Source organism: Hibiscus syriacus, unplaced genomic scaffold (genome assembly GCF_006381635.1).
Source record: "Hibiscus syriacus cultivar Baekdansim isolate YM2019G1 unplaced genomic scaffold, ASM638163v2 tig00109980_pilon, whole genome shotgun sequence".
NCBI classification, from domain to species: domain Eukaryota; kingdom Viridiplantae; phylum Streptophyta; class Magnoliopsida; order Malvales; family Malvaceae; genus Hibiscus; species Hibiscus syriacus.
The window spans coordinates 278,895-301,114 of record NW_024062547.1 but is presented as its reverse complement, the minus strand read 5'-3'; the positions used below and the strand labels follow the sequence as shown (position 1 = coordinate 301,114).

Here is a 22,220-nt window from a genome sequence, read left to right as displayed (position 1 = left end):
CATGCAATTTGAGGCCAAGATGATTTCGAACTACTTACTATGTTCCGACGATTCTACTAGTGTCACAAGTGTTTGATCAACAGCGCGCAATCTTGTCATGCTGAAATCTGCAATTTTAGGAGTCATCTGTGCGTCCAACAATATATATTGCTAGCTTTGAGACCATGATGAATGATTCGGAGACGAGAATCTTGATGAAAGTCGAGGAGCCCACGAGCAACGCCTTGAATGATTCTTTATCGTGTTTCCCAGTTCAAACTGGGCTGCTTGACTGGATCTACTTCACCATAAATCCAAATTAATGAATCTCGTAGCATACATTCTGTAATACGTTGATACGCGGATTACTGGTATATCGTACCAAATAAGATTTTATCCAAACTTCCATTAGACACAAACTCATAGATGACGAGTGTTTTAGTTCCTTCAAGGTAGAAACCTTGGAGCCTAACCAAATTCCTGTGCTGAAGGTTGGCCATTAACCGAACCTCGTTTTCGAACTCGAGGTCTCGTTGTGCAGAACCTGTAGACAACCTTGTCACTGCTATTAAATCTCCACCAGCAAGTGTGCCCTGAGAATACATCAGAATGATAAGCATATGCTAATTGAACTTATGATTTTGTTATTTTGATGTATACCTTATAAACAGCGCCAAATCTCCCCTGCATCGATGCAGCTGTTTCTGAGCTCGGCGTTTGCGGTATTGATGCAGCTGAAGCAATCGGTGGAGTTCAAATCTCCCCTGCATTGTGCAACTGCGTTAGCTCAAAGAAGACGCTGAATGACTTTGACAAGTCAAAAAGTATCCAAGCCCCTTGTCCATGGCCTCAAAATTTCCAGGAAGTAAGTTCCCATGTGTTTCTAGGCAATAACCTTTAACAATACAAATCAAGAAAAATGCCAGTCATCTCGAACAAGACGACTAAGCTAACCATTTCGGAAGATCCTTTTTGCATGTAAAATCATTGAAGGAAATGTAATACAAATGATACGGCAGAATATCATTGGCATGAGCATTTCAATTGAATCCTCAAGCCCTAATATTTTTCCAATCAAGGCCTTTTAAGGATGTATGGATCCAAGTTTGCATTTAGAGCCGGTAACTACAAGAATAAGAAAATGATCAAATCAAAAAGATAATGTAATTTGAGATTCTAATTTCATCCCAACTATGACTCATTCTAAATTAGTCCTTAAACTTTTGAACATTCTAATTTCATCCCCAAACTATGAGTATCATTCTAAATTGATCCTTGAACTTTTGAATATTCCAACTTCATTCCCAAATTCATGGAAATTGCATTACACGTCCTTCAAATGGGGTGTTTCCCTTCCCGATAATCTGTATGGAAATTGCTCATAAACCGGGTCCCTACAAAGTGCCAATTGATTAAAATGGGTGTTTCCCCTCCCAATAATTTGTGCTTACTTTGTGAAAAGGAGGAAGAGACTATCGATCATCTATTTTTTTTTTTTCTTGCGAGACTTCATGGAATATCTGGAGTCTGTGGGGTGGTTTTTGGGGTGTCCAATGCGTTTACCAGAAAAATGGATGGAAAATTTTCGAGTCTTGGTTGGGTTGTTGTCCATTGCTGAAAATCGAATTATTATGGAAAATGGTGTTCTATGCTATTGTGTGGACTGTTTGGTCTTGCAGGAATGAAATTATTTTCAATGATTCGAGGTGAGATGACTATAAGGTGTTAGATCTTTAATTACTTTGGGTTAGCTTTCTTCGTATTGGTCAACTCTGGTATGTGCAATGGTTGGTGATTTTTAGTGTTAACTTTTGTATCGCTAACTGTTTATTTGATAATGATATGATTCATTCTTTTTATTTCATTTAACAGAAGGAGGGTTTTTTTAACGAGGTCTATATCATTGTCGGATATATGTATAGTTGACTTTAATAAAATAGTACAGTCCTTATCTTTAAAAACAAATCACAAGGTCATAACAGATAGACAACACAACACATAATTTACAGGGATAAAATTGTCATTTTAATACACTATACAGAAGCTATCTCCCAAATCATTTTGGTGCTTGAATTAAAGATTGTAAAGTTAGGGTAGATGGACAACACAACAATAGGTTAATTAATTAATATTTATCAGGTTAATTTTATCATTTTAAAAAACATTTAAACAAATAAATAATAACGTTTTTAGGTTGAGTAAATTATCATTATATTAGTTGACAGTGTTTTGTATTATTTTTTATGCCTTTAAAGTATTATCTATCGTTAATTTATATATATTTCACATGTTAATAATATTTGAAAAATTTTACAACGCTCGACGAGCACCACTGAGTACCATTAATGATGAGCATCATTAATTTAATTTATAAAAATTTAAAATTTTAAAGGACCCAACATATAATTATAAATTAGTAAAAAATCTAAAGGTAAATTGTTTTAAATAAAATATTAATTACATTATTTTATATAATATTTTTTGGGTAAATTATATCACTAACAACCTAATTATTGTCCCTTTCCATTTTAACCACCGTTTTTGAAATTTTGTCAATAAGGTCATCCAATTATATTTATTTTTATATAATTAAAGAACATTTTTAATTTTTTAACATAATTAATAATATTTATATATATAATTTCTTTATATTTAATAATTAATTAAAATTAGTAATTATATTGGAAAAGTTAATTTAATGATTATATTTAATGAATAAATATAATTTAAAAATATAAAAAAATCTATTGAAAAAGACTCAATTAGATGATTATATATGTATAATATTGTAAATTTTAATCAAATATAGGGTTTGAATCCCTTTACAAGTATGTCAGTTTCCTTTTTTTCTCTGCCATTAGTTATAACAAGTTATATATAAAAATTTCTAAACAATTACCAAGTGAAGGGTTTAACCTAGTGGTTTAAGTGTGCTTTGTTGTGTGACAAGTCATTGGTTTGATTCCCCTCAGAAGCAGATTATATTATATGCATTTTGCTTATTCACTGCCTTATTGGATATAAAATAAAATAATTTATTCTTAGGTATTGATATGTCACCATCTAATTAGATATTAAAATTATTAAATTGAATTTTATGACCAAATTGATAGAATTTATAAATATTAAAGATCAAATATGTAATTATACAAATTTTATTAACTGCCACATCAGCACTTCCGTTAAATGTTAAAGTAAAGTGGCTTGATCGAATGCATTTAAATAGTTGGATGATCCGATTGATAAAATTTCAAAAATGGTGGCCAAAATGAAAAGGGCAATAGTTAGATGGTCAGTGGTATAATTTACCGAAAAAATTATGAAAAATCATGTAATTAATATTTTATTTTAAATAATTTATCATAAGATTTTAACTAATTTATAATTATACGTTAAGTCATTTAAAATTTTAAATTTTTATAAATTAAATTAATAAATCTCATCGTTATTAGTGTTCAACGATACTCGTAAAATGTGACAGACTACTCCATAGTATTTTTATGTAAATTTCGATACATTCATGCATTATGTCTTGTTCATATTATTTTTTAACATTATGCATGTTAATTATTTTCATGTTCATATTTGTTTCCTAAGCCTTATCAATATTTATATAATTTTTCTTACTCTTCCCCTCATTTTCAGTGTCATTTTATGTAGACGTCAGTGTATTCATTTATGCGTCTCATATTCATAATATGTTCATATAGTGATTCATTTTATTCACATATTTTTATATTAGTTGAATAAGAAAATTAAAAGAGTTAAATTAGATAAAGAGATGAATATATTCAATTTAATGACTATGATAATATATAAATAATTCATGAATTATCTCATCCTTATAAATGTGTAGCAGAAAGAAAACAGAACATTAAGAAAATGATGATGCAGACTGTAAGAATTTGATTGTGAACATAATGATTTAAGAAGATTTAAACAAACGACCTAAAAAATTTTAAAAAATAATTTAAAAGTTTTTTTATATAAAAATGATCTATTTTTTGAAACAATTTCTTCTTCTGATATTCTTTTCTGGAAAAAAAAAACTAGTGGTACAAAACCTAGGGACAAGGAAGAAGAACCTTCATGCACAAGGAGGTATAATGTTTTATATAAGTTACAATTTCTTTTAAGAAATTATATTAAAATTTTAAAATATATAAAATTTCAAGATATAAAATTAAATTATTAATAAAAATATTTAAATTATATAGATATTATTTTTAATAAAAATATCGCTTTCAACACTCCTTCGGTTCATCTTTAATTTATGAAAAAATATTTTTTTATTATTGACAACGTGCACACACCCTTCAAACGCAACTGTTTAAATTCAATACTTCTAACGAGAACAACACTCTTTTTAACCACTAAAGTCACTTGCAGGTTCAAAAAGAATACTCTTTTTTCTTTTGAATAATCTAGGATGATTACAATGTAATATCTATATAAAATCTTTCTTAATTATTAACAACATACAGACTTTACAAATACAACTGTTCGAATCCAAAATCTCTAAGAGAAATAATAATTTCTTTAACCACTTAGATCAATTGTTAAGTTTAAAATACTTCTCATTTTTACAAGTCTAAAGTAAAAACAAAATAATATATGTTGAAAAGATTCAATCACCCTTATTTTTTTATTTGTTGCGGAAGACGGCTATTGGATATAGCAAAATCGCAACTGATAATTTGAGAAAATAAAAATGAAGATAAAAGAGACACAAAATTTACGTGGAAAACACCTAAAAATTTAGGGTAAAAACCACGGGCAACGGTAGAAGAATTTCACTATGAGAAAATAGGAATTACAACCTCTCTCGATCTACCAAGGAGAAAACAATGATAATTCTCTCTAGATAAAAAGGAGAAAACAACTCTCAAGAAACTCTCTAAAATCTCTCTAGTATTGGAAGAAAGCTAGAATGCTTTGGGATGGTTTTGAAGCTAAATGAGCTAGGGTATTTATAGTTGAAGCTTTAAGGACTAATTTGTAAATACCCTAAATTACAATGACTAATTGCATAGTTTTACCATCCAAAATTTTCAACAATTTGGTGGCCAAATTTGACCAATTTTGCCACCCCATTAATGCCACCAAATTGCCACCCATAATGTTGACAATTGATGCAATTTGGTGTGCCAATTTTCAACAATCTCCCACTTGAAGATTTGATTGGAACAATTATATCTTCACACCATTCTTTCTACCTTGTACCTTTCATGTTGCTTACGTTTCTGACAGGCCACAGGAGGATCGACACCAGGTAAATTTATTAGCATTGATTGCCTTCGTCATGAAATCTACTATGTTGTCTTTGGTATGGATCTTCTGCATATCTACCGTTCCTTCTTCCACCTTTTCACGAATGAAATGGTACTGAACTCGTATGTGCTTAGTCCTTGAATGAAATGCTAGATTCCTTGCTAGATGCAAGGCGCTTTGACTGTCACAAAACAGAGAGACATACTCTTGATTGTGCCCAAGCTCCTCCAATAGAATCTTCAACCAAATTGCTTCTTTACTGGCTTGTGTAGTTGCTACATATTCTGCCTCTGTTGTGGACGTAGCCACAACTGACTGTAATTTTGAAACCCAGCTTACAGCTCCACCAACAACTTTGAACACATATCCTGTAGTAGATTTGCTTTTATCCAAATCCCCTGCATAGTCAGAATCTACATACCCATTGATTAGTAAGTTTGATCCTCCATAACATAATGCAACATTTGAGGTCCCTTTGATGTATCTCAGGATCCTCTTTACTGTATTCCAATGCTCTTTGCCTGGATTCGCCATGTATCGACTAACCACTCCCACTGCTTGTGCAATGTCTGGTCTTGTGCATATCATAGCGAACATTAAACTTCCCACTGCTGATGCATACGGTACTCGAGACATCTCCATCCTCTCTTTTTCACTGCTAGGACTCATACTGGAGGATAATTTGAAGTTAATAGGAAGAGGGGTAGAAATTGGCTTACAATCTTGCATGCTAAATCGTGAAAAGATTTTCTTCAAGTAATTCTTTTGTGAAAGCCAAATCTTCCTATTGCTTCTGTCTCGGTGAATTTGCATCCCTAGAATCTTGTTTGCTGATCCCACGTCCTTCATTTCAAATTCCCTAGCCAGTTGTGCCTTCAATTCTTCAATATGATCTTTGTTGGGTCCTGCAACCAACATGTCATCCACATACAACAACAATATAACAAAATCGTTATCACCAGACCTCTTGAAATAAGCACAAGGGTCTGCATTAAGTCTGTTGTATCCAATGCACATAATGAAGGAATCAAATCTCTTATACCAACACCTCGGCGCCTGCTTTAGACCGTACATAGATTTGTTCAACCTGCAAACCAAGTTCTTCTTTTCGTCTTCTTCAAAACCTTCAGGTTGGAGCATATAAATCTCTTCTTCAAGATTTCCATGAAGAAAAGCTGTTTTAACATCTAGTTGCTCTAGATGTAAGTTCAATGTAGCACACATTGCCAAAACTACTCGAACTGTTGTTAGTCGAACCACAGGAGAAAATATTTCATTGAAATCAATACCTTCTTTTTGAGCATATCCTTTGACCACCAGTCTTGCAAGATACCTCTCAACTTGATCGTCATCATTTCGCTTGATTTTGAAGACCCATTTGTTACCAATTGGCTTCCTTCCTTGTGGTAGTGGCACAAGGTCCCATGTATTATTTTTATGAAGGGCTTTGATTTCTTCTTGCATCGCCATCATCCACAGTGAAGCATCTGAGCTGTTTATTGCCTCCTGGTATGGTGATGGCTCATCGTCCTCTGTTAAAAGGCAGTATACAATATTACCTTATATAACATAATATGAGTGCCAATTGGGACGTCTTCTCACACGATCTGATTGACGAGTTGTTGGAGCTTCAGAACTCTCTGGTTCTTGTTCATCATGTGCTGGTTCTTTTTCAGAAGAATCTCCTTCTTCAAACTCTTTTTCCACATGTATCTGAGTAGTCTCTGACTTTTCAGCACTATCATCGTCTTCTTTTCTTTGTAGTTTATCTTCTACAAAGATAACATCTCTACTAATGATCACTTTGCGGGTAGTGGGATCCCACAAGCGATACCCCTTTACTCCATCAGCATACCCCAAGAATTTGCATTTCCTGGATTTTGGATCCAACTTTGAAATTTCTTAGGAGTTATACATCACGTACACTATACTTCCAAATATATGGAGGTTTGAATAATCAGCTGGTTTTCCAGTCCACATCTCCATTGGTGTCTTCAGCTCTATTGCAGTTGATGGAGCTCGATTCACCAAATAACAGGCGGTATTGACTGCTTCTGCCCAGAATGATTTTTCTAGGCCTGCATCCCTCAACATTGCTCTTGTTCTTTCTAACAAGGTTCTGTTCATCTGCTCTGCCACTCCATTTTGTTGAGGAGTGTTCGCCACTGTGAATTGTCTTTTGATGCCTTCTTTCTTGCAAAAGTCATCAAATTCTTCACTTGTGTATTCTCCTCCATTATCTGTTCTGAAACACTTGATTTTATTTCCAGAATCAAGTTCCACCCGCGCTTTGAAGTTTTTGAAAGTTGAAAACACATCAGACTTCTTCTTAATAGGGTACACCCAACATCTCCTGGAGTAGTCATTAATAAATGAGACAAAATATTTTGCTCCGCCTAGGGATGTAACTGGTGCTTTCCATACGTCAGAGTGAACCAGTTCTAGAACACTTTTACCTCTAGAATTTGATGTGTTGAATTTCAACCGATGATGCTTACTTGTTATGCAATGCTCACATAAAGCAAGTGATGCCTTTGTTAAGCCTGGAAGTAGCTTTTGCTCCACAAGGACTTTCATTCCTTGTTCTGACATGTGTCCAAGTTTCTTATGCCATAACATTGCAGAATCTGAACTACATGAGGCAACAGAGGCTTCTGCTTCTAGCAATGTCTCTCCCTTCAGCATGTACAAGTTTGCAGCTATCTTTTCACATTTCAGCACCACAAGCGCTCCACGGAACACCTTCATGATTCCTTTCCGTGTTTCAATCTTGCTAGCATTATTATCCAACAATCCGTAGGATAATAAATTTTTCTTCAGACCTTTCACGTGCCGTACATCTCGAACAACTTTAATTGTTCCATTATACATCTTCAATTTGATGGTTCCCACGCCAACGATCTCTAAGGCATGATCATTGCAACTATACACAGATCCTCCTGAGACAGGTTCATAATGATGAAACCATTCTCTTCTTGAGGTCATGTGATATGTTGCTCCCGAATCAATGAGCCATATATCTGCAAATCGTTTTCTTCCTTCTACGGTGGTTGACGCTTCACAGCATAGAGCATCTCCATCATCTGAAGTGTTTGCGGCATTGCCTTGTGGATTGGAGTTTTTATTTAGACTCCAACAATCATTCTTCAAGTGACCCTTCTTTCCAAAGTTGTAACACTTTAAATTCTTCTTGCTTTTCGACTTCGATCTACCATGTTTGTGACTGCTGCTTTGGCCACGTTCTGTTGATCTCCCTCTCATCGTTGTCATCGTTGTCAATGCTTCTGCTTGTTGCAGATTTACTTGTCTGTCTTCCTTGTTCTTGCGCCGATTTTCTTCTTGTAGAACAGCAGCTGCAACGTCATCGAAGACTAGACTGGTGACATTACTGTTTGTCAAGTTGATGATGAGTTGATCATATGAATCCGGTAGACTTTGAAGTAGAAGTTCAGCACGTTCTTGTTCTCCTATTTTACAACTTAAGGATGTAAACTGAGAAAATAAAGTATTCAGTGTATTTAAGTGCTCCGTCATTGAAGTAGATTCTGGCATACGTTGAGTGTACAATTTTCTCTTAAGGAAAATTTTATTGTGCAGCGATGTGGCCTCGTACAATTTGGTGAGATGGTCTCATATCTCCTTAGTTGTATTCTTCTCCTCGATGCTTGACAATACTTCATCTGCTAATGCTAGATGAAAGTTTGCCATAACATTCCCGTCCATTTCGATCCATTTGTTGTCATCTGTGACATCCACTGGCCTTTCACTGATACTTGCTAGACAACCTTCTTTCCTCAAGATGGCCTTCATCTTCAATTTCCCACAATGAGAAATTTCTCCCAATGAATTTTTCAATATCAAATTTCGTTGCCATAGCTACTATTATTGATAGCTCCCACTATTTCACTATCATGAATAGTTCTTTAGAACCTCAAAGAATGGGTAATACCTTCTTATTTTCTTATGTTGGAGGATCCACCTTTTGGTGGCAACCACAAAGACAATAAGCAGATATTACACACTCAAATCTGGCTTGGATACCAATTGTTGCGGAAGACGGCTATCGGATAGAGCAAAATCGCAACTGATAATTTGAGAAAATAAAAATGAAGATAAAAGAGACACAAAATTTATGTGGAAAACCCCTAAAAATTTAGGGTAAAAACCACGGACAACGGTAGAAGAATTTCACTATGAGAAAATAGGAATTACAACCTCTCTCGATCTACCAAGGAGAAAACAATGATAATTCTCTCTAGATAAAAAGGAGAAAACAACTCTCAAGAAACTCTCTAAAATCTCTCTAGTATTGGAAGAAAGCTAGAATGCTTTGGGATGGTTTTGAAGCTAAATGAGCTAGGGTATTTATAGTTGAAGCTTTAAGGACTAATTTGTAAATACCCTAAATTACAATGACTAATTGCATAGTTTTACCATCCAAAATTTTCAACAATTTGGTGGCCAAATTTGACCAATTTTGCCACCCATTAATGCCACCAAATTGCCACCCATAATGTTGACAATTAATGCAATTTGGTGTGCCAATTTTCAACATTATTAATATATGATAAATATAAGGTATTACATATTTAAAGATAATTTTTTAACTATTTAATATTTAAATATTTATACTTTTAGTATTTTTGATGTTTGAACAAAATCTTTTAAAAAATAATTTTTTTTTTCTCCGAGATCATTTGTTTTTATGTCAACACACAAACACCTGTCCTTAAATATCAATTTGAGCACTTCCTAAATTGACACTTTTGCTTTATATCATTTTCTTGGGTTACGTTTATTTAGGTGGTGTTTGATTCGCTTGAATATTTTTGAGCGAATTGAAATCTGTGAAAGAATTAAAACCTGTCATGAATTGGAATCCAATTTCATATTCTGTTTGGTTGGCAGAAATTGAATTAGAATCCAATTCCATATTCTGTTTGGTTCGCAGACATGTCAGATGAATTTGATTTCAGTAATGTTAAATGACAGGATTACCCTTCTTGTTTTTTTTGCTTAATTTTAGTTTGTTTTATAAATTACATGTACCAATATATTATAAAAATTTAAAAATTTAAAAATTTAAAAATATTAAATTTTAATTTTATTTATTGATTATTCATTTTAATAAATTATAAAAATCATGCTAATAAATATCATAAGTTAAAATTATCCCAATTAGGGATGACCATGGGTCGGGTTGGGTCGGGTTTTTGGTCCACCCAACCCGAGAACAAGGGAACCTCCATCCGAGACCCGACCCGACCAAAATAAAGTTTCACCTGACCCGACCTGAATATATGAATTAGAAACTCGACCTGACCCGAAATAATAAAAAAATTATTTTTATTCAAAAAAACAGTGGCTTAATTGAAAAAAATTTATATATAGAGGGGTATTATTATAATTATTCCTAATATATAAGGTAAAATTATATATTTTTTCGGGTCGGGTCGGGTATTTTTCACCCTAAACCCGAACCGACCCGAATATCACACTTAAAAAAACCGACCTGACCCGACCAAAATAAAGTTTCACCTGACTCGACCCGACCCAAAATAATAAAAAAATTATTTTTATTCAATAAAAACAATGACTTAATTGAAAAAAATTATATATAGAGGGGTATTTTTGTAATTATTCCTAAATATATAAAGTAAAATTATATATATTTTTGGGTCGGGTATTTCTTACCCTAAACCCGAACTCGACCCGACCCGAAATAATAAAAAAATATTTTTATTCAATATATGAATAAGTTATCAAAAGATTAATGAGGATAGTATGTTCAAATTTCAATTCCCTCCAACAAGAAAATTGAATTCTATCATAGAATGGATGAAATTCACTTTCTCTCATTTAATGGAAAGTTGAAGTAATAAGGGATTCAACTCCCTTTGAAAATTTAAACCAAATATAAAAAATTAGTATAATTAGATTCTAATTCCAAGGGATTCCGCAACCTTAGTCTTTCTCTCATCATATTTTATATTTGTTGAAAGTGACACAGCTGTCGTTTCTTCAACCCTCTGCGTTTCTTCTTCCATTTGATCTCCGTTCGTTTTCTAAAAGTAATAATTTTGGTCGGTTGATCAATACGTTTGCGTGTCGCCTCGTAATAGGGTTTGCTTATAAAGAATCTAACTATTAGAACAAAGTATGATTTTTCAAAAGTCAAGGGACTAGACTATAAATCTTCTTTATTTTTTTTTTGGTTTATCTTCCTGTTGCTGATCCATGCTCATTGCATGATCGCTTCAGACTTTAGCTCACTGAAGCCGACACCTCATTTACCCGTTTCACTTCGGGTCTGTCTTCTTCCTGTTTCAAAGTCTATATGATGTTAAGTTCTTCAATTTTGTTTTCCTTTCCAAATTGATTTCATCTTCGTTCTTTGGGTTCGTTTCAGGTGAATTTTAGAGCATAATTTGGGGATCAATGGAGGTTGGTTTTGAGCCCAAGGTGTCAAATAATTCATCTTTAATGGAGAAGGGAAATGGGTAATTTGGGTACTTTTTATTCTTTCTGAAGCTTCTATTTACACCATCTTCATTTACATACGTACATACATACATATAGGATTAATCTTTTTGCTGTGATTTTGAAGGTGTTCTCACTACAGAAGAAGGTGCAATATCAGGGCTCCTTGTTGCGATGAGATATTCGACTCCAGACATTGTCATAATGAACCCAAGGTCCTTCCTTTTCTTCTCAATTCTCTTCAAGTTTTCCTTTTTAGTCGTTTCTAGTAATTCATCATGCAGAACAGCAATTTAATTTCGAAAAAAATGGTTTTTCTTTTTACAGAACTCGATGGAAGTTGGTCCTGTTGATCGTCACAATGTTCCTCGCCATTGACATAAAAAGGGCCAGATCTTGTTGTACTCCCTTTTTTGTTCATGTTTTTGTTGTTGTAATTTTGGACACTTTCCATTTTCTTCTGTGATCTTTAGCTGATATTGTTATATTCAATAACTCTTTTTTCAGGTTATTTGTTCCTTGTGTGACCTAGAAGAAGATGAAAGTATTTAACTATACATGCATTGCATTCTATCTTTATTTTTAATTTTATGACTGCCGGAGGTCTTCCACGGAAGTTGCTTTCAACCTTGCGTTGGCAGCCTACTATCATACCTCTCCTTATCCCATTGTATATGAGAATAGGGTTTTGTTGTTGTTGTTGTTGTTAGAATGAGAACAGCAGTAAATTTACTAACTTGGTCTGTTCTTTCTTATTTAAATTAGGTTCAACAGCATTGCATAAACTGTGGGGTTTGCATGGGAGAGTACTTTTGTTCGAAATGCAACTTTTTCGATGACGATGTTAGTGGTTTGCTTCAATTTTTTCATTCAATATAATGCAATTCGATGAATAAGCTTCCTTATAATGCACAACATTTTCTTTTCTTGAATTGCAAGGTCTCAAAAAATCAGTACCATTGCGATGAATGCGGTATCTGCAGGTTCGATTTTTGCTAAATCTACTTTTTTTATGTCTACATGCATATGATATCCATGTATTAACTTTGTTCGATATTGTAGAACCGGAGGTGCGGAGAATTTTTTCCATTGTGATAAATGCGGTAAGATTACCGACTTATCCTTCATTTTCTCTTGAAGGATCATTTTTGTTGTCTCCATCTTCAATCATTAATGTTTGGATTGAATCTGTCGAAGGATGTTGCTATTCTATGATGTTGAAGAACTCTCACAATTGTGTTGAAAAAGCTATGTATCATAATTGTGCCGTTTGCTTCGAGGTAAGTTTAAAAGGCCCATGGTTTCTCTAGAACTTTGCAAGTGTTGTATGCTTTTTTGAGCTGGTAATTTGTCGTTTTTCGTCTTGTCGTTTTAGTTTCTCTTTGATACGACAAAAGACATAACTGTCCTACCATGTAGCCACACAACACATTTGGAATGTGTAAAAGAGATGCAACGGCATTTACGGTAAGTCTTTTGAGCACACGTGCAACCCCGTGTCATGCTGTCATTTCGTATGTCATTCTTGATCAGCTGGTTTTTGATGGTGGTGTTGCAGGTATTCATGTCCTGTTTGCTCAAAATCATTTTGTGATATGTCCCGAACGTCGGAGAGACTTGACCGAGAGGTATGCATGGAATAGATCAACTTATATTTGTATTTAATGCCGTATGTAACGTTTCTGATTTAATCCATTTGCCAAAACGTTCTTGAAAACAAATTTCAGATTGCTTCAACAACGATGCCTCAGATTTATCAGAATAAGATGGTCAGTGAAATACTTAATTTGCAGATTTTAGCAGCTATCCTTGTTTAGTTTCCATGAGCTATTTTTCGATTAAAAACTATTTTACTTGTCCAGGTTTGGATTCTCTGTAATGACTGTGGGGAACATTCTTAGGTTAATTTCCATATCTTGGCACACAAGTGCCCGAAATGCAGATCATACAACACCAGGCCGACTCAAAAAAGAAGGAAACAACAACAACAACAACAACAACAAAGCAATCAATACTGGTTTTTTTACATTACCAACTTCTTGAGCAGAAACTGAAGTTGAGTAAGAGAGAAACAGAACTGAAAATATCAGAAAAACCGAAACAAAGTGGGGCTTTGTGTTCATCTTTTGAAGCAAAAATCAATATTTTTAAAAGCAATTTCGTGGGAAATGATGATATGAAGGGAAGATTATATAAGGTCTTGGGAGAAACCGAGTGAAAAAGTGAAATTTCATAGCATGTTTCTTTGATGCTTCAATGTATGAACAAACGTGATTAGAATACTCGGGGATTTATGGAAGGGACAAGTTTATGTTATTTGTTGTTTTGAATATCAAACATTATTTTTCCATTTTTGTTGGATAATTTGAGGTGGCTATACCTATACATATACCCATGTGTATACCATTTGAGAGGAAAGAAATTGCAAGTTATTCAAAGAGAAGACTATGGGAGCTACTACCCTCCTTTCTTCTGTTAAAGAGATGATTAAAATCAAATTGCAAGGTAGGAGTATGGATAAGGTCGATTATATTAATTGTTGTCTTTATAAAAGTTGTGATATCTTTTGTTGAGATCTCTGTTGTTTTTATGTAAACTGTAGCAGTTTTTACTGTTTCTTTAAGTAATATAAAGCAATTATCCAAAAAAAATATATAATTAAAAATCTATTTTTAGTGTTTTCCTCAATATTTCTAAGTTATAATTTCAAAAAAAATATGAATTTTTTAAAACATATGAATTTTTTAAAACATGCGAAGGTGCTCATCAGGTGTGTAGTCCGAAGTCCTTATATAATAAGGGTAAGTTTGGTTCACGGAATGTAAGATTATCAGTGAGAATAAAAGATTACCAGTGAGAATAAAAGATTACTGGCAATGTTGTATTTTGTGTTTGGTTCGTTCAGTATGAATGTAAGATTATCGTGTTTAGTTAAAGGAATAAAAGATTATTGAAATATATATTTTACCAAATTGTCCTTATTATATATTTATTTTTTTAACAAGTTGAATTTTACAATAAATATTACTATAATTAATTTATATATTTTCTTTAAAATTTATAAATTTATATAATTTTTTTACAAAATTAAAAAGATAAATAGGTTTAATAAAAGGGTAAAATTTTATTTTAACCCTTGAACTTCATATAAAATTCTAATTATAGATTTTTTTTTGTAAATCTAAAATAATTTAAGGATAAATTTGTAATTTAACATTCGTAGAATTTTTATTATTTAACGACAGAAGAAGAAGAATTTTGAAAAAAAAAATTCAATGGCATTTTAGTCCAAAATATCGGTAATCCAACAATACTTAAAGAAATGAATAATTACATTTATGGTAATATACAAAAAAAATTCACTGTTGATAATAAAAGATTATTGAGAATAAGATTACCGGCTAATCAAATGGAGGAATGAGAATTTCATTCCCGGTAATCCTTTATGGCGTGAACCAAACGGCCCTAAAGGCCTAGAGTCTATAGTTGTGGGAGCGGTGCATCGGAAGGGAAAAATTGTCAAAAGGCTAAGTCGAAAGGGAATAAAAGACAGAGGAAAGTTACGGGTGAAGAGCATGAGGAGTCTGTAGAAGCGATTACAGCCCTAGCTGTAGGTAAAGCACTAGGGTTTGAATTCAAAGCTTCAGATGCAGTTGTTGTGGAGAGACTCGCGTAATTGGAGGGAAGGTCTATGCGTTGAGGATGAGGTAAGTGGTCTTTCAGTGTGTGTGATAAAACAATTTAAACATGAATTTTGCAATTCTTGGAATGTAAAGGGGATATGTAGAGCGGAGAAGGTCAGATCAATGAATAGGTTATTTTTTTTAAGTGTATAGTGAAGATGGTTCTAATTCAAGAATCAAAATTTTTATTGTGACCGAAAGTCTCTTGAAGCGGATTAAAGGAAGAAATTTTAGTGAAATATCAGTTGTGTCGTCTGAGGGAGCGGTTGGTGGTCTGATCACGATGTGGAATAGTGATTTCTTTTGTGTCAAGAAGTCGATGGTGATGAATAGATTCCTAGCGTTGGAAGATTAAATGCCATGTTTAAATTTGAATATATTAGTGATAAATGTTTACGCCCCAAATGTATGCAGAGAAAGAGACGAACTTGAAGAATTTATCAAAGTGGGTTTGCCAGTTATTATTGGGGGGGGGGGGTTAATAATGTTAAAAAAAAAGATGAGAAAGTTGGGGTTGCTATTAATTCGAGATCAATGGAGATAACCTATTTTCGTCCGGGTACGAAATTTTTTACTTGGCGTGAAAAGTGATATGAATAAATGGTTTTTTAAAATGTTTAAGGAGTCGCCATTGACCTTTTTGGGTTAGGTAGGTCAAATACCTAAAAATAATCTTTTAAAAAAAGAGTTTTTAAGAAAACATCAGTTAAAAGATAAATTGATCTGCATTTTAACCAAAAATTCGTTCTTTTTAATAATAAAAAGAGATTCGTGGTCGATTACGTTTGGAGAAGGATTAGCACCCCCACAACGCTTAAAATTAGTACTTATTAATTATAAATTGTCTTTATCATTTAAAAATTTAAATATATTTAATTAATAATTCTGTTAAGTTTATTAATATATATATATATTATTAAACAATATATTTATTTATTTAGAAATATCAGAAAATGACTTTTAGGTGCTTTAAGACAGCTTATTTCTTAATATTAATAAATTTTAATAAAACATTTATCTAAAAATAATATAAAAGTAGATTTATATATTAAAATATTTATTTTTATCAGATAATGGACATCCAGTTGCTTTAAGACTGTCATTTCTTAACATTAATAAATATATATTAAAATATGATTAAAATTATTTAATATATTAAATTTATAAATAGTATTTTCATAAAATAAATATTATTTATATATATATATATTTATTTTATGCTAAATAAATATTATTTATATATATATTGACATAAATAATAAATAATAATAATAATAGTAATGATATGTATAAGAGAAAATAACCTCATTGATCAAAAATGCCTTATAATATACGATTTTAACCAACTTTTTTTTAGATTTGCCAAAATGACCAACTAAATCGCAATGCGATCGATAATTCGCAACGCGATCTCCGGTATCGCAAATCAGTTTTCAGATTCGCAACGCGAACTTCGACTATCGCAATGCGAACTTGGACTATCGCAATGCGAATATGTAATTCGCAATGCGATAGTCGACTATCGCAATGCGAACTTGGACTATCGCAATGCGAACTTGGACTATCGCAATGCGAATATGTAAATCGCAATGCGATAGTCGAAGTTCGCATTGCGATAGTCGAAGTTCGCATTGCGATAGTCGACTATCGCATTGCGATTTACATATTCGTATTGCGATAGTCGTGCGATAGTCGAAGTTCGCGTTGCGATTTATTCCAAATTCGTTGCGATAGTCCAAAATCGCAACGACTGGTGGTATTGCATTTGTTTCTTAAGAATTTTCTCTAAAAAGATAGTATTCGCGCGGACGTGTTGAAGATACGTATTACCACGACCACGACCCGACCCGACCTGACTCGAGACGGACGGCGGCGGCGCGCAAGAGTCCCCCTTGTTCTCTATCACTCAACAAGGAAGTGGGAAAGCCAAGCCTTAAATACCATTCCCAATAGTGTTTCCAATACTATGTGGGATTGAGCATTACCAACACTTGTTTCCAATACAATGTGATTATTCAGGAAACAATTAATAATCATGCACCTTAAAACAACTGAATCAACAACCAATTGCATTAGTATTATACGATTAAATATATCATAATTAAAAGTCAATCTACAATCAATCGCGATTATTGCAATTTTAAGCAAAACATTCAAAAATAATATCATTATTTAAGGCTCAATCCCACATAGTATTGGGAACAAGTGTTGGTAATGCTCAATCCCAAATAGTATTGGAAACACTATTGAGAATGGTATTTAAGGCTTGGCTTTCCCACTTCCTTGTTGAGTGATAGAGAACAATGGAGACTCTCGCGCGCCGCCGCCGCCGCCGTCTCGTCTCCTCTCGTCTCGGGTCGTGGTCGTGGTCGTGGTTGTGGTCGTGATCGTGGTCGTGGTCGTGGTCGTGGTCGTGGTAATACGTGTCTTCGACACGTCCGCGCGAATACTATCTTTTTAGAGAAAATTCTTAAGAAACAAATGCAATACCGTCGTTGCGATTTTGGACTATCGCAACGAACTTGGACTATCGCAACGAATTTGGGAATATCGCAACGAATTTGGGAATATCGCAACGAACTTGGAATAAATCGCAACGCGAACTTCGACTATCGCAACGAATTTGGAATAAATTGCAATGCGAACTTCAACTATCGCAACGAACTTGGAATAAATCGCAACGCGAACTTGGACTATCGCAACGAATTTGGAATAAATCGCAACGCGAACTTCGACTATCGCAACGAACTTGGAATAAATCGCAACGCGAACTTGGACTATCGCAATTCGAATATGTAAATCGCAATGCGATAGTCGAAGTTCACGTTGCGAATCTGGAAACTGATTTGCGATACCGGAGATCGCGTTGCGAATTATCGATCGCATTGCGATTTAGTTGGTCATTTTGGCAAATCCCAAAAAAGTTGGTTAAAATTGTATATTATAAGACATTTTTGGTCACTGAGGTTATTTTCTCTATATATAAATATAAGTATATAAAAGTAACATATGATTAAACAATGTTTAAAATAAATAAAATTAAAACATAGTATTAAAATATAAAAAGCAATAAAGCTTGTAAAATAAATGAAAATATTAAGCTTATGGACTAAATTATAATCTAATAAAATTAAATACCTAATTTGTAATTAATTTTTTAACTATAGGGATTAGACATGCTATTTTACCAATTTATTAATTTAGTGACTAAAATGAACTTGTATCAAATTCGAATATCAGATTAAAATAAATTAAAAACATGCATTCTAGATTAAAATATTAATTATTAAAATTAAAGGATTAAATCAATAATTTACCTAAAATATTTATATAAACATATTAATGATTAAATTATAAAGTAAACAAAATTAGAAGACCAAATAAAAACATTTAGAATTTGATTTCAGTGACTAAAATGGAATGTTACAAAACTAAGATGGCTGCGAAAAGGGTTTGGCTAAAAGAGAAATTACAAATATACCCCTCTCCAAAACGGCGTCGTTTGGGAAGGGGTATAAATTCCCCAAAGGCCAGCACTCTCATTTCTCTTCTCTCTCTAACTGAGAGAGAAGAAAACTCTCTCGCTTCTCTCTAGCTTCCCTCACCGGATGGAAGCCGGTTATCGGCCGGCAGCCGTCTGCCTCCGCCGGCCACCGCATCCGGTGGCCGAAAAATTTTAATTTATACCAAAACGTAGATCGGATTGTCCTAATGACGGTTCCGGTGACCATTTTTCTTAAAAAGCTCCCGATCGGAGCAAATCTATGAAAATACCTTCGGGTTTTGGTTGTTTCCGGCGACGGTTGCTTTTCTCGGCGGTAAGACTCTAGACTTCTCCTTTTTTCTTCGGTTTGGTGTTATCTGGGATCGTTGGTGTAAATGTTTGCTATCTTTTTTTTTTCTTTTTGTTGCTTCCTGTTCTTTTTTTTTTGTTGGCAGAGGGCTCGATGGCTTTTATAGCCACCATCGACGTTCTGCTCGGACTGGTCCTAAGGAGGCTGCCTAGGTGAGTCACCATAGATATGGTGGTGACTCACCATAGAGCTCGACGTGGGCGACTGTGAGACGCTCCTTGAAGCTTCTGGAGAGGCGTCGTGGCAGCAGAGGTTGAGGCGGTGGCAGCGGATCGTCAGCAGTGGCCGGTTGGAACACTTGGCAGCAGAGGTGGCGGCTGTAGTCCCTAGGGTATCATAACCCTAGGGCTTCCCTCTGGAGGCTTCTGGACCGTTGAATCTTGCCAGATCCAACGGCTAAGATTGAGGCGGCTGGCTGCTGAGATGATGAAACCCTAATTGGGTTTAGGGTTTAGCTAGATTCAGGTTAGGCTTGTATCTGATTGGGCATGTAAATAGACTGGGCCTGAAATGTAATAATAATATATTTTTAATAATAATAATGATAATAATAATAATAATAATAATAATAAATAACAAATGACATATGGATAAAAAAATTAGTATCTTCAGCTGCCCCTCTTTGCTCATTCTTGTGTTAACAAGAAGAGGGCAAAGACGGAAATATAATAACATTTTTTTTATCCATTTGATTTCACTTGATTATGGTGGCAATGTTGAACAAATTCTTCTTTGGGATCAGTTCTTCTCATTATGAACTTTTCCACTGGGGATGACAATTTATCTCATTTTATGATGTAATCTAGCAAAAGGTTGAACAAATTCTTCTTTGGGATCAATTCTTCTTCTTTTTCAGATGAGTTCTTCTCATTATGAATTCCTTCTGGAAATACCAATCTTCAAAAGAAGGGTTGTTAATTTGGCTTCATATGAATTAAGGCAAGGTTGAACAAGTTTTTCTCATTATGAACTTCTTTTCCTTCTTCAGATGAGTTCTTCTCATTATGAACACTTCTGGAAATGTTGATGTTGATATATCTCTTTCTGTGATAGAATCATGCAAAAGGTTGAACAAGTTCTTCTCATTATGAACTTATTCTTCTTCTTCAGATAAGTTCTTCTCATTATGAACTTTCTGGAAGTGTTGATGATGATCTATCTCCTTCTGTGATAGAGTCATGCAAAAGGTTAAACAAGCTCTTCTCATTATGAACTTCTTCTTCCCTCTTCAGATAAGTTCTTCTCATTATGAACTTTCTCTGGAAAATTTGATCCATCGAGTGATGAATTCAAACAAAAAGTTTGAACAAATTCTTCTCATTATGAATTTCTTCTTCCTTCTTCAAATGAGTTCTTCTCATTATGAACTTCTCTGGAAATGTTGATCCATCGAATGATGGATTCAAATCTTTGCTAAAATCTTTGAATTTCCTGTCAAATATTTAACATGAATAAAATGGATAAAAATGCACCTATTTTGCAAATGTCTAAATATGATGCATGAATGTTAATTTCATCTTTATTTAATTTCAAAGAGGTGAACTTAGTCTTTCTTCAATTGTGTAGAAATCCAATAAATCTTTCCTCTTCGAACGGAGAATCTATCATCTTTGAAGAGTGTAGATGTAGATATGCCTGAATTTTTGCATGATGTCACAAAATCACTTGAGAATAAAACTCAATAGTATAGGCTCTTGAAAAACCCGCACTCATGCAACATGTTGATTATGATAACTACTCATCTGACTATGAAGTGATCTTTCAAGATGATTTCACAGATATTGATAGTTCTTCTGATACCGAGGAAATCCTGAATTCTGATTCTGATGAGGAGAGTAAACTGTTATACTTGACGAAAATGGGATACTTAAATGCTAAGTCTTCAATAGTCATAGAGATGTGGTCCTGATTCATCAATTGCAGAGTTGACAGATTTTATATGTGCTGCTCAAATGGTTAAGGCTGCTGACGCACTTATTCCGATAAAAGATAGGAAGCCATTATGCAATGATCCCAATTACAAGAAAAGGCGAAACTTGGGCTATGCTTTTCTTAGAAAAAGAAGAAGCAGAGGTAGCATGAAAAGAAACTTCTAAATGAAGACAATCATGCAATTTATCTTCCTAATCCAATGATTAGTTTTGGAGTTCCTACCGAACCAGATCAGATAACTCAAAGAACACTTACAGAAGATGCTATTGGGCCTACTTATTTCTATTATGATAACATGGTGATTGCTCTAGTTGGTGTTTGGACCAAAATGTCATGGTACTTATACGATGTAGAGCCAAAATTTGTAGATTCGAAGCTTTTTTGTACTGATGCACGGAAAAGGTGCTATATTCATAATCTGCCAATTGAGAATAGATTTCCTCTTGTTCCACTTCCAAATAACTTTATGATGGTAATAATTTGTTTGCTTTTCAACAATGATTGCAAACGTTGATAAGACTTACTTTGGATTCCATGCACTTAAAAGTATTAACATAAAGTGATATTCAGAAATCTTTAGCTTATTTCAAAATTATGTTAATCCATTTACAAAATAAAAGAATAAATTGAATTTCAAAAATAAATTGAATCTCAAAAAAATAAATTGAATTCAGAGAAACTTAGAATTTATTAATAAATAGATAGAATTGTATTCAAAGTTATGTCAAGCATAGGAAAAAATTCAAATGACTCAACCAATTATTAGCATAAGTATTTCTAAATTAATCAACTTGATACAATTTAGAGCACTGATGTAAGCTAATGTCTAGAAGATCTCAAACGTTGCCAGAATGCTTGTAGATGTAAAGTTCTTCTGAAAATATCAAACTTTTAAGAGGGTTCAATTGCCAGATGCCTAATATCAACATGCATTTGAGCCGCCCTTTCAGGTTTTCAGCTCAAATCCTTCATTTGGTTGCAAGACGCCCTTTGCGGGTTTTCATTTTGACCCTCCTTTTTT

The 22,220-nt window shown here is 33.6% G+C and overlaps 1 protein-coding gene and 3 long non-coding RNA genes across 4 annotated transcripts; 3 read left to right on the top strand and 1 right to left on the bottom strand.

The window, feature by feature from the left end:
- Positions 1 to 241: 241 nt before the first annotated feature.
- On the bottom strand, positions 242 to 659 carry LOC120211683. Its single transcript, XR_005524625.1, has 3 exons — positions 640 to 659; positions 362 to 572; positions 242 to 277 (listed from the first exon to the last, which is right to left on the bottom strand). It is a non-coding gene; the product is annotated as an uncharacterized LOC120211683 (long non-coding RNA).
- A 10,821-nt stretch (positions 660 to 11,480) lies between these two features.
- Positions 11,481 to 12,090, top strand: LOC120211658. Its single transcript, XR_005524623.1, has 4 exons — positions 11,481 to 11,558; positions 11,660 to 11,759; positions 11,858 to 11,945; positions 12,058 to 12,090. It is a non-coding gene; the product is annotated as an uncharacterized LOC120211658 (long non-coding RNA).
- A 362-nt stretch (positions 12,091 to 12,452) lies between these two features.
- LOC120211668 (E3 ubiquitin-protein ligase RZFP34-like) lies at positions 12,453 to 13,201 on the top strand. The gene is made up of 5 exons (XM_039210167.1): positions 12,453 to 12,573; positions 12,670 to 12,713; positions 12,793 to 12,833; positions 12,928 to 13,010; positions 13,106 to 13,201. Exons 1-5 carry the CDS (start codon positions 12,529 to 12,531, stop codon positions 13,199 to 13,201), a joined length of 309 nt encoding a protein of 102 aa, XP_039066098.1. The 5' UTR covers positions 12,453 to 12,528.
- A 66-nt stretch (positions 13,202 to 13,267) lies between these two features.
- LOC120211659 lies at positions 13,268 to 13,678 on the top strand. Its single transcript, XR_005524624.1, has 3 exons — positions 13,268 to 13,358; positions 13,458 to 13,499; positions 13,593 to 13,678. It is a non-coding gene; the product is annotated as an uncharacterized LOC120211659 (long non-coding RNA).
- The last annotated feature ends 8,542 nt before the right edge of the window (positions 13,679 to 22,220 follow it).

Bases quoted from the DNA above. Each gene is read 5' to 3' on its own strand.
- LOC120211668 (XM_039210167.1), top strand. From the start codon at position 12,529: ATGGGAGAGTACTTTTGTTCGAAATGCAACTTTTTCGATGACGAT. The intron at 12,574-12,669 runs GTTAGTGGTTTG...TTGAATTGCAAG, and splicing joins GCAACTTTTTCGATGACGAT to GTCTCAAAAAATCAGTACCA. The intron at 13,011-13,105 runs GTAAGTTTAAAA...TTGTCGTTTTAG, and splicing joins ATTGTGCCGTTTGCTTCGAG to TTTCTCTTTGATACGACAAA.